The sequence below is a fragment of the Simochromis diagramma genome, unplaced genomic scaffold, assembly GCF_900408965.1.
Source record: "Simochromis diagramma unplaced genomic scaffold, fSimDia1.1 OVJJ01000585.1, whole genome shotgun sequence".
Classification (NCBI taxonomy): Eukaryota; Metazoa; Chordata; class Actinopteri; order Cichliformes; family Cichlidae; genus Simochromis; species Simochromis diagramma.
In genome coordinates, this window is record NW_024387398.1 from 2,576,702 (window position 1) to 2,589,603 (window position 12,902).

Here is a 12,902-nt window from a genome sequence, read left to right on the forward strand (position 1 = left end):
CTAAAGTATCCTTAAAATGATTTGGAGCTTTGTCACAACATGGAAAAATGGTAACATATTAAGATTTTGTGCTTAGTCTGGTGCAAAGAAGGTTTCAAAACACAAGCAAAATTCCGATTCTGCAGTGATTTTTGTAAGGTCCTTAATTATTATTTTGACAGGATTCTCATTTTCGGTCTCTCTTCTGATTAATAGATAGTGTTATATGCACATGCAGTGCATGTTTGTTGCACAATCTGTTTAGCAATGCACAATGATATATATTTAATCACTACAGAACTTATTACGTTTTTCTATTTGTAGTCACCAGAGCTAAATATCTTTTTCTATCTACAGCTAATATCTTGCAGTTCAAGATATTATAAAAAATAAAATAAAATAAACTGAATTGAACAACAGGTGAATCCTATACATTCAAACTGCCTGGATTGTTATGATAATTTGGAGGACAAAGTTTTGGATAAAAGTTTTATTATAGTCTCTGTGGAGGTATGGTAATATTTCTTTTTCAACATTACAAGAATGACTGTGTTTCAGTCTTAAAATAATACAACACAGCACACAGAACCAGAAAAAATGAAGTTCTTGGGTCTCTTCATGTTTACATTTGCAACTGATCTGCGGAGTGACATTACTTGGTAAAAATGTAGGATTAGATATCACTCTTTGTTTGTCTGAAACAAGCCCCTGTTGTAAATGAGACACCAGGTCTCAATAGGACTACCTGTATGAAAAAAGGTTCAATTATAATTAAAAATTGAAAATGCACTAACATTAAGACAATTTCAAAGCAAATTAAGTAACATGCTTTCCTTTCCTGCACTGTCGTACAAATAAACACTAGATCCAATTCCAGTTTAGTTTTTTTGTTTTTCTTGGAGTGGGGGGCTGTGGGGGTTAGTTTTTAACAAAGATGGAAAAAGAAAAATTAGAAAAGAAATAAGAAAACAAAGGGTGCCAAAGAGTGACAAATAAAAGGCCCAAAACTTAATTTAAGGTTTATTTTAATATTAAGGAGATGCTCAACAATGTCATATTCATTTAACTCAACATTTAAGAGAAAACAGTGTCCTCGGTATGCTCTCTTGTCCTTCTTCCTCGTGTTTTTCTTTCAGAGAAACTGAGCGCAGCGTAGTTTATATCATCATCAGCTTCAGTCTGTGCAGTAACAGAAAGAGTACACAGTACACAAACATGTAGAAGAGGATGTGGAACTGTGCATACATATTTAACCTACACAAAATCTGTTTGATTACTTACTGGTTGGTACAAGTTGTCAGTTTGTACTTCTGTTGTATCACTTTTTATTTCTAAGATAAACATTAACAATTAGTACAATAGTTGCCTCCTTGCAGTTTTACAGCAAACTTGTTTTTGTGATTTTATACATAAATGTTAAGCTACTGACAACACTTACCTTTACATTTTTTGCATACTCTTCGGTTGCAGATGAAGAAAAGATTTCCAATGACCGAAATGGCAAAACAGGTTATTAATATTACAATTCCAATAAATACCAGTCGTGTTGTTTTCTCTACAAAACAAACAAAAAAGGTTTTATCACTGATCTTGATATGAGCGTGTTTTAAGTACAAACTGAAAAGTACTTTAGACAAAATCAGGCACAGATACCTTGAACATCCAGTGTAGTTCCATTTCCAAATAATATCTCCCCACATGTGGCCACAGCACAGTAGTAAGTCCCAGCATCAGAGGAGCTGACGTTCTTAGAGAAGCGATAAACACATCCATCCTGAGGGTCAGATCTTTTCTCACATTCATCAGTTCTGTTTCCATGAGTGTAGATGATGTTTGGAAGAGATTTATTAGATCCAGCTCTGAACCAGAAAACATTATGATGTCCTGAACATGTGTTGTTCTCAGAATTTGTCAGAACTGAACACTGAAGAGTTGCTGTGTCTCCTGGACGGAGTGGATTTGATTCTGTCGGCTGCTGTACAACAATATAGTTTGATGTCCTTTCAGTGTTTCCTGTGTAATACAAAATGTAATACAAGTAAATTATTCACCACATTCTCAGAGGCATTTAAAAATTTTGTAAACGTTGGTCAGTTCATTACCTTTTATTAACAAATATGTCCCACTCCATTCAAGTTTAATCCAGGTGTCTATTCCACAGTGATACATTCCCTCATCCTCTTGGGCTACATTCCAAATGGTCAGGTTGCTAAAATCTTTACTATTATGTGCAGAAAATCTTGACTGAAAAAACTCTGAAGAAGGTTTTCCAGAAAGTGACACTAATAATTTAAGAGTATCCCCGACTCTCTGCTTGTACCACTGAACCTTTCTGCTGCTGAACTCTTCATTTGGTAAAACACATGTTAATGTTGCTGTTTCACCAACATGGACTGTTTTCACTGGAACCAGAGAATCTGCGGTAAAAGAAAATGTTCAGTTTTTATGTTATTATCTCTCTTATTATCTCTATGTCTACACAATTTATATGAATCTATTCCACATAAATAATATGTTCAGTTTGGTCAGATGGTCAGATAAAACAAAAACAAACAGAAACAAATCCCCCCTTACTTCCTTGATGAAGAAAAAGCAATGTAATCCATAAGACGACCATCTTGAAAATGCGCTTTGGGGTTTTTCAGTAAGTTACGAAGGGGAAATGAGCACACTGGGTCAGACCATAAAATGCATCCGATTGGTTAACACAGAAAAGACTTAAAATACACTTCCTGTCACATTGGTCTCTCTTCAGCATTTTCTAACTCTTATTATCTCTGTTTAATCTCCCGTTGCAATTTTTCTTATTATTTACTGTTAATTTTTGACTATTTCTGTCTGATTATAATTCACGTTCTCAAATGTTCAGAACAGAAAACACAACATGCATGACTTCTACGACTGGCTGTGGTGTGTACTGCAAGAAATACCTAAAATACATCAAACTCAGCACTTCAAAAGAAATTTGCAAGCTGTATGTTTCATTGGTGAGGCGCCATGACATTTTGTTCTTCAGAAGAGCTGAAAAGCAGACTGAACAGCGATGCATGGTTTAGCTTATTGAAAAAACAAAACTAATGTGTAATTTGTGGAGCAAAACCATTCACCAGAACTCAATTACTCACTTTTTAACACTTTCGATTGTCTCATTTAATCATTCATGTTTAGCCCACTCGACCTAAACATGAATGATTTGATGCTTTTATCTACTATTATCTGCAGAACCAACAGTCTAATCAGTTTTCCTTCTTTCTCTCTTCTTTCACTTTTTTAATATCAGCAGTATAAAAAGAACTTTAAAGAAAATTAGGACAAATCCCTAAAGCACATTTGGTATTTCTGCACCATGAACTGAATACATTTAGGTTTCCATGGCAATTCAACATGTACATTTTGCACATTATACAACATTTTGTGTAATGTGTAACTGCATAGGATCATCTTTATTTACTAATGGAAAACATTTTTAAGCTAAAGTAATAGCACAATACAGTCACTGCTCATATTATCAGTTGCACCTGTTTAATTCAAGTTATTGTTAGCGTTTTATATGCGTGCGTGCGTGCGTGTATGTGCATGTGTAGCTCCTTAACCAAAGTATCTAGTCAGGAAATCAATGATTAGATACTGTGATTTGAGTATTTCAGGAGCTACTGATCGTTAAGACCCGGCTCTGCTATGGGACAGGGGAAGGAAACCAGTTAAGGCACAGTTTTATTCACAGAAAAAGAACTTGGAACTAAAAAACCGGCAGATACCCAACACAAAAATAGCAGGTTCACGTACGAGTAGAAAATAAAACTAGCCTGAAGGGCAGTAGAACTAGACGCTATTCAAACAAGTTCCACACCTCAAACAGAGTTTCACAAGAAAGTCTCACAGACAGAAGCATGTGAGGTGAACTGCACATTCAGTTCAAAGCAGCGCCCGAATACATTTTCAACAGCCATTTGTAGAGCACAGGTGACTACAATCAGTGGCTGATTGGTCCCTTTATAATAATAATGGAGTGCATTTATATAGCGCTTTTCAAGACCCTTAAAGCACTTTACAATTCCACTATTCAATCTCAACACTGGTGGAGGCAGCTACAGTTGTAGCCACAGCTGCCCTGGGGCAGAGTGACAGAAGCGAGGCTGCCATATCGCACCATCGGCCTCTCTGGCCAACACCAGTAGGCGGTAGGTGAAGTGTCTTGCCCAAGGACACAATGACCGAGACTGTCCAAACCGGGCCTTGAACCGGCAACCTTCCAATTACAAGATGAACTGTCAACTCTTGAGCCACCTTTCCCCGGAGGTGCCACCCACGGGTCCCCAGACAGCCAATCGTCTGTGGGTCCTGGCACGCTTGGATTTCCTTGAAGGCCAGCTCACTTCCCCCGAGGCCAGGGGCTGTAACACTGATCAACTTGGAGTTTTCCAGTTAAACCATCTCAGCCATGATAATATACATGTACAAATGTTAGATAGTCATACATAATTTAATTCAAATCAATTTTATTTACACAGCGCCAAATAACAACAACAGCTGCCTCAAGGCACTTGTTGAAATTAAAAGCAGTATTTATGATTTTAAAATGAAAGGTAACTTATAGGTGTACTACATATGATGCTTGTTGCTAGCCACATAGTTAAAATGTGATTAGGAGGAGTGGCAAAGGCCATCTCGGCCATTGTATTCATGATGGGGGCAACATGGCGGTTTCCAGAAATCAACACCCAGTCCTATGGATTTTTAATGTATTCATTCTTAGTTTATAAGAATACAATTTGTTGGAAGACATAATTACACACTGATCGATGTATATTCATAAATATGATATTCTTTTATTCTTTAAATAACCTAAAACTAATTTGCTTACTGTACTTTTACGGCCAGGTTCTGTGCAAACACCAAGTAAGCGACTGAGAAATAGTTTCAATTTTCTTCCAAACAACATGGACTTACTGCAAACAGTGTAACTGTAAATTATAAGCAGCAGACAATGATTTCTCATGATAATCTATCTATACAGTCACCTCAGTCTGTCAGTTACTAAATTAACAGCTTTGCAGGACAGCTAATTTCCCTCTTCAACATAGCAGTCCAGTAAAGTATACGACTCTACTCCATTTGTTAGTCTCTCCTCCAGTCTTCCACACACTTGTGAACAAACGGTTCTCCAACCTGGAGTCAGCATTTGACCCCTTTTCAGCTGAAAAGCAGGGCCTCAAACTTGGGGGTACCAGTTCTTTATGAGTGTTTGATCAGTTAAAGCAAACTGCAATCTAAAAATGTACATTGATAAAACATATCAAAGTGAACACAATCTCAGAATCTCTACCAGAATGCCTTTCTGTTCTTTAAAGAATTGCATATCTCCTGTTTGCAACCTTCCTGTATATTACTGACATCTTTTGGTGACATCTGCTTATTGTCTTTGGAAGTCAGTTTGGCCCCAATCCACTGAGATTTTAATGGGGATTTTCATGTCTCATTACCAAAGGTTAGAGCTTGATAAGCTGACAGGCATTTGCACTTACATTTTTGATAACACAGTGCATTTTGACAGGTGACTGACAAAAGATTCGGGTGGTAGTAAAACTACCTTTTGTCATAAAACAGCTGTGTGCAGGCAGGATAGGACCAAAACTGTGATGGTCACAGCGGACCTAAACATAAAAAGTAATACAAAATGACAAAAGACACAAGAAAACTCAAAACACTGGGTAAACTGAGCCAGGACTATGACACCTTTGGCTCTGAAAGAGATGACAACAGACTGTTGAACAGCTAAAATCCTATATCGGACAAACAAAGGCCAACATTTTTAAGGCCAGATGTTTACAAACCTAAAAGAACAGGGGATGCTACTCAGTGGTGTGCTCATGGCCCTGAGTGTATGAGGTTTGGAAAGCATTGCATGAAGTGTTATTTACATGTTATTTACTTTTTACACAGTGTCCCAATTTTTTCAGAACTGGAAAGACTTTAAGTTTGGAGTTATATTTTGTCCACACATGTGAGTAAATGAATGATTCAGAATGAGGGATCAAAATTGTCCCTGTACACATGGACAGGAGTGACTGGGACCTGGTGGTTTATCAAACTTGCTGGGTCAAGTCAAATTCTGCAAACATGAACTGGTGTGCACCAGTAGTGGAAGAGTTGATCAATTTAATGGGAAAGTGCCAGGTGATATCAAATCAAATAGTTACTTCTGAGCTTAAAAGGAGCTAAGAACTATTTTAAGAAGCTTCAAATAAGTCAAGTGAAGTTTCTGTCCATGTCATGGGCAATATCCTGCAGTATAAAAATGCATCTTCATACTACATAAAGAAACACATGAAATGGGTGACAGATGCAGTTGTGGTACCAAAAGTCTAAAGTTTAATCCCATTCAAAACCAGCCCAGAAGATGCACTGTTAAAAACAAGTTAAAAACAACAACAAAATATCAAGATAAAAACCATAAATTGGCACATTTTTGCTGAATAAACAGTAAAGAGAATCTTTTATCCCCAAACGGCTTCCTTTCATTCATTTGTTTAACTGACAGATTGACTCATGAATATTGGTACGGACTTTTTATAGGATATTTGTACAACGTAGAAAGATTAAAAAATAACTTTTTCAATTTATGCAAAATATAGTAGCATTTTTTTCTTAAATATTCACTGGGGAATTGCATGACTTTACCAGCAGGTGGCAACAGAGCCTTTGCTACCACATTCAAACTGTATGGCCTCTAATGCTCCTGCTCCTCTTCTCACTGCAGCTGAAACTAAATGACATAACTCAGTTATGAAACAGCGATAAATAACCACATTCATCATTACTTTAATGGATCCATTTTAATTGTAGAACCAGTTTTTATGGTAATATCAGGATTAATTGTGGGCTTACTATGTGGTTTCGGTTTTGACTCTAGAAGACAGACAACAAACATACAAAACCTGACATAGTTTATCTAATAACTTTATAATTTTGACTATTTACAATGTAAACAATTGCTAAACAAATTAGTGTTCAATTACACTTTGCAGGGGATTGGTGGGTTAACACTTCTGACAAATACTGCGCCACATCCACTGTCTGATCAGCTACCTGTATTTTTAATTAGTTTTAATTATCTACTTCTTTGTTTACATTGACTCATTAAAGACCTTCTATAGTCCTGTCCAGCTCTTCTAGGGTGACTACAGGTCTCCTGCAATCTCCTCCATGATCTTGCTGGGAGACAAAGTGTGAACAAACCTGACATGATTTGACATAGATTTGAAAACTGCGTTTTTGTGTGAAAACGCTCTGCGTCCACACTAGCGTTTTCAGTCGTTTTCACAGAGTTGTGCGTCCACATTGAAACAGCCCAAAACGCTTACGTTCCAGTCCTGCACATGCACAAAAGCGAGTGAGTACAAACTGATATTAATCTTTTTTAGGGCTGTCAAAATTGAGAGCAATCAAAACAACTGCTGTATAATGCCCTCCGCTATCTTTGTTTAATTGGTCACATGGCTGCATCACATGCCTAAAGTGCGTCATCGTTTTAGAAAGTCTGTGTTTTTGAGTGTCCACATTGCAACAGAACAGCTCCATGCAGTCAGTAGTTACACTGACTCTGATCCAATGCAAACCACTAGTGAGAAACCAGAAGTCAGAAAAGAGTGCATTGGAGGCTGATTGACTCCAATCTGTGTGCCTGGTCTGTGGGAACCAGAATTTTGGCTGGTTTTAGGTGGTCAAATATTTATTTTACATGACTTATTCTCAGTTCCCACCCTTGACTCCACTACCAGTACTTAAGGTAGGAGCTGAAAACTTGAGTCTGATGAGAAAGACTCTGTGGAGTAATTGCATCTGTGGAATAGCCTGCCTTTCTGGAACTGAGGCTTTTATTAACACTGACATTGTGTTTGAAGTCTTCATCTTTGCTTATGCTGTAAATAAACCTTTTGATCTTTTAAATTAAGAGTCCTGCATTTGAGTCCAAATTGCTTTAGTGGCAATCAGCAATCATTTAGTTAGTTTTGTGATCCACAAAGTGAATGATCAACATGTGCATAAACAATAGTGTTTGATGTTTTTTGTTTTATGACTGAAAAAAATACTTTTCATCTTCCCAAAAAGCTTGATTCTGTTCATCCGGATGTAGTGTTTTCAGTGCAAAAACAGTTTCAGAATGGAGTCTAATAGGCGATGTCTCATCACATGAGCCACATACGATGTGCTGCCTTCCCCCATAAATCTGCAGCTGTGGTTTGGAAAGGAGCCATCCTGGCTCCTGTGTACAGTCCCAGCAACACTCAAGCACATGTTGGTTGGTTGTAGGACTAGCCTTACTAAGGGCAGATACACGGAAATACAACCAGTTCCTCAGGTGTCTTGCTGAAAAGGTTGAGTACAAGAGGGAATCCATCAATGCTCAGCCTTTCACAAACCAAGAGGAGCATCAGCATCCATTAGCATTTGTCTGGGACAGGGACAAGCTGAGGACTAGCCCTTCAACCCCGGATGTGGGACCACTGAAGGTCGCCAGGGATTGGCAGATACAACTCGACTTGGATCAGAGACTCATTTTCCCCACAGAGATCTTAACAACTACTCTGCGACCAGACCTCATCCTTTGGTTTAACTCCCAGAAACGTGCTTATGTCATTGACCTGACGGTACCATGGGAGGAAGCAATTGAGGAAGCATTTGAGTATAGGAAGCTGCGGTATGCAAACTTGGGAGCTGAGGCAGAGGACAGAGGCTGGAAGATCAGGGTGTGCCTGGTGGAAGTGGGGTGCAGGGGCTTTGTTGCCAGTACAACAGCAAAACTACTTAGAGAAATTGGAGTCAGGAGACAGCTGCAACGGCATGCTATAGGAGAGTTAGCTAACACTGCTGAGAGGACCAGTCATTGGCTATAGCTGCAGAGGGCTGACAACACATGGGCAGCCTAAGGCAGTCAGCTAACCGTGAGACACATGCCCAGGCTTGATCAACTTTTAGTGGGCCTGTCTCAGCAGAGGGTGTCATGTGATAAAAGGCCGAAACACCCTGTTAAGTTGAGGCACATAACTGATGATGTGTCCTGCTGGTAAAGCTTCCAGTTCTCCATTAGAAGTGATGCAATATCAGGGATTGTAACATCTAGTCCTTTTATTGAATCAGACTTTCAAATTATTCACAAACTGAAGAAATGTTTTCCTTTGGGTGAGAAAGGTGTCAGACAAATATATTTATGTATGAATACTATAGAATTAAGCATAACCATTGTGGGTTTGGATTTGCAGATGTTTGACCTAAGACTGCAGTTTGCCTATCGCCCCAACCGATCAACAGATGACACCATCGCCACCACCCTACACCTTGCCCTCACCCACCTGGACAAAAAGGACACATATGTGTGATTGCTGTTCATAGACTTCAGTTCAGCATTCAACACAATCATTCCTCAGCACCTGGATTGCAATACCCTACAACAGATAGTGAGAGCAGCTGAGAAGATCATTGGAGCCTCTCTTCCCTCCATCACGGACACTTATTGCAGCCACTGCATCCGCAAAGCCACCAGCATTGTGGAGGACCCCACACACCCCGCACACACCCTCTTCACCCTGCTGACTTCTGGAAGGAGGTACCGGAGCATTCGGGCCCTCACTGCCAGACTATGGAACAGTTTTTTCACCCAAGCCATCAGACTCCTGAAACCTCAGTGACTGGAGCGACACACACACACACACACACACACACACACACACACACACACACACACACACACACACACACACACCTTCAGACACCAAGCTACTTTTTGCACATTACTCAATTTTGCACATTTCCATTGTCCTGTTCTGTCTAGTGTTGCACTGTCTTGTCTTGTTTTTTTTTTTCAAATTTTTGCACATTGCACTTTATGTAATCGTGTGTTCGTCTGTCATATGTAGCACCAGGTTGTCTCAATTCACTCTGTACTGTACCACTGTACATGGTTAAAATTAAACAGACTGTTCGTAGCCTGTACATAGCTTGTACACTCACTACAGCCTGTACATACTTGTAGTTATAGCATATTCCTAACATACCTTTATACCGTGTACATTGTAACATAGATCCATATTCTGTAATATATCTGTATTATTGCTAAAGCACTTTCTGGATGGATGCAAACTGCATTTCATTGCCTTGTACTTGTGACATCTGCAATGACGATTGTAACGTGCCAAGAGATGTGGCTTTGCTTTTGGTGTTCTTTTTATCTTTCAGGTGTCAAGCCTCCACCTATTGGCCAGTTCGAAGTTGATTGGCATGTGTCTATTGGCTGGTCTGCGCCCAGTTGGCCAATCACACGCCGAGGATCACTACAAATGAGCAGCTCCCTGGCCAGCTGGTGGGTGCTGGCTTCTGCTATGGCAAACATTTGTGAACAGGCTTCTTTGTATTATGTGTGGTGGGAGGCTGGACAGGTAAGCTGGGGTATCCTATACACTGGTTGCAGGTTTTAAACTGTTAGACACACTAGGTTATGCGGTTGATGCCACTTTTGTATGTTTTCACTGACCTTTTTGACGAGTAGCTAGGTAGGCCTTTTGTTTTGCATTTTTTGTTTCAGTTAGGCCCTGGAAGCTATCGACCTCTTTTTGTTTTATTAATTTCTTTGATTTGGATCAACCGCCCAGTCCTCCTCCCCCACCTCTTTTCTTTTGTTAAGTTTGACTATCCAGGCAAGCAACCAATAAATCCTGCCTGATTCTTAACTGTTCTGTGGTCTTCCTCCTTCATTGATTGTGGTTGTCCAGTGTTGCTGTCTCCTTCCAACTTTTGCCTCCACCATGGTAGGGGGGACGTAACAACGATAAAGTTGAATTCTATTCTATTCAGACTTCGACTCCACGTTAACCTGTGCCGGTGTTTCAGGTTAAGGGTTTCTGTGTCTGTCTGCCAGAGTGTCAGGCGGTTTGACAAGACTGAAGACCTTGGCAAACAAAGTCTCCATCTGCAGCTTGTACAAATGCATGCACGTATCGACATTATTCTCAGGAAACCACCGATCAGCTCGACGGACCCTCCAGTTTACCTGCATACATCCTGTTCACCTGTGAGCTGTTACTGATTCAGGAAACACGAACACCCTCCTCACAGCTCCTGGAGCTTGTGTTTAGAATAGAATAGAATAAATCTTTATTATCCCACGGATGAGAAATTTCGGTGTTACAGAGCTCTTAAAGCAAGGGAAAATAAAATATAAAAGGAAGACACAAGGTGGTCCTATAAACACAAGCAACTGAAGTTCATATATACAGGTACCAATGCACAGAATAGGTATAGAAAAACTGAGAAAATTGTACAGAGATATGTATAAAATGTACAGTAAACAAACAAGCTGGTGAGTAAGATGACCAAAAGAATGTTAAACTGTGTTACAGAGTCTCCTTCCTACACTGTGGGTGTAAAAGTCCACTGCTGAACGAGCTGCTCGGTGTTCAGTCTCATGCAGGAGATGGAGGTGTTGTCCATGATGGATGTTAGCTTAGACAACATCCTCTCCTCTCCAACCTCCTCGATGGACTTCTGCGGATGTTCCAGGACAGAGCTGGTCCTCCTGACCAGTTTGTTGAGTCTCCCCCGTCCCTCTCTGCCATTCCACCACTCCAGCAGACCACAGCATAGAAAATAGCAGACGCCACCACAGTGTCGTATTGTGTTTCTCCACAGAGTGACGGACCAGGAGAGACGATGGACACTGAGATAACTACAGAGCACTTTAAAAGCCAACGGGGGGGGGGGGTTCATGGTCTTTGGTTCATCTTTAATAACTTAATAATTAGTTGTAGCTTCCTGATCTGAAGAGTGAAGCCGACATGGAAGAGCATTCTCTCTAAAATCCAGCAGGTGGCGAACCCGCTGACTGTGAAACAGAAGTCCATGAGAAAACCATCACAGACCATCGAGACCATCGCCGACCCCTCCCTGTGGTCAATCAGCTGGTAGTTTAGCTGACAAACTGATGCTGTGGGTTCCCTGTGAGCTTCTGGATGGATCGCTAACGCTGCAGCCACAGTTCTGACGTTCCTTTGGGAAATTTGTGTCTTTGTTAGGAAAGTCTGAATAAATAAAGTTGGATGTGATCTTTGTGTTCGAGTTTGCTCTCAGATCTGATTGGCAGGCAAGATGTTCACAACTTCAGTTTTTTTATTTCTATATGATGAATTCTGAATTATTAAGTGATAAGAACAAGTAATCTGATGTCCTGTAATCATTATGACGCTATACTTTGAGATACAATAAAAGATACAATAAATAGAATAAGTTTATATACAAAGTATCGGTATCGGATCAGTATCGTCGATACCACCTTGAATTTTACTTGGTATCTGATCGGAAAGGAAATCAGTGGTATCGCACATCACTACTGCCACCTGCTGCTCGCTCTCTACATCACATCCTGCCAAACCATCAAGAGGAAGCTTTTCAAAATAAGATGAAATACTGGCTAAGGTGTGACAGCTCTGAACCTATCAGTTTGCAGCAAACCAGCAGTTTAATAACACATCACAAATCTGTACAGGACCATGAGCACACGGAGGTTTCAGAACGCAAACCAGTGAGGCCAGTCTGTCCTCACCAGCAGCCAAATGGCTGGTAGGCTTTTAGCTAATATCCTTAATCACCTGTGAACAGCTGTTTTTGTTATGTAAATAAGGTGGGGCCATGCTGAGCCACTTGGAGTGGTTAGTTTCCTGAGCCACAAGGAAACTTGTGGTTCAGTTTGCCATCTTAGGGAGAAATCAACACACATGGGTGTATTTCCTTTGTTGCTGAGATTTATTGATTAAAAACAGTACAAAAAACCAACCATTTGTACACATATTAACAAATAATAATAAAAAGTGAGTGAGTACACTTCAACATTTTCAGCAATCACTCACAATCCTGGCACTGCCATGGTATCT

The 12,902-nt window shown here is 39.9% G+C and overlaps 1 protein-coding gene across 1 annotated transcript; it reads right to left on the reverse strand.

Moving 5' to 3' along the window:
• Window positions 1-986: 986 nt before the first annotated feature.
• LOC120720517 (signal-regulatory protein beta-2-like) lies at window positions 987-2,614 on the reverse strand. Its single transcript, XM_040010246.1, has 6 exons — window positions 2,554-2,614; window positions 2,082-2,396; window positions 1,633-1,992; window positions 1,418-1,534; window positions 1,261-1,310; window positions 987-1,158 (listed from the first exon to the last, which is right to left on the reverse strand). The coding sequence occupies exons 1-6, from the start codon at window positions 2,594-2,596 to the stop codon at window positions 1,054-1,056; spliced, it is 990 nt and encodes a 329-aa protein (XP_039866180.1). The 5' UTR covers window positions 2,597-2,614; the 3' UTR covers window positions 987-1,053.
• Window positions 2,615-12,902: the final 10,288 nt, after the last annotated feature.

Bases quoted from the DNA above. Each gene is read 5' to 3' on its own strand.
- LOC120720517 (XM_040010246.1), bottom strand. From the start codon at position 2,596: ATGGTCGTCTTATGGATTACATTGCTTTTTCTTCATCAAGGAA. The intron at 1,311-1,417 runs GTAAGTGTTGTC...TGTTTATCTTAG, and splicing joins AGTATGCAAAAAATGTAAAG to AAATAAAAAGTGATACAACA. The intron at 1,159-1,260 runs GTAAGTAATCAA...GTTACTGCACAG, and splicing joins CTGACAACTTGTACCAACCA to ACTGAAGCTGATGATGATAT.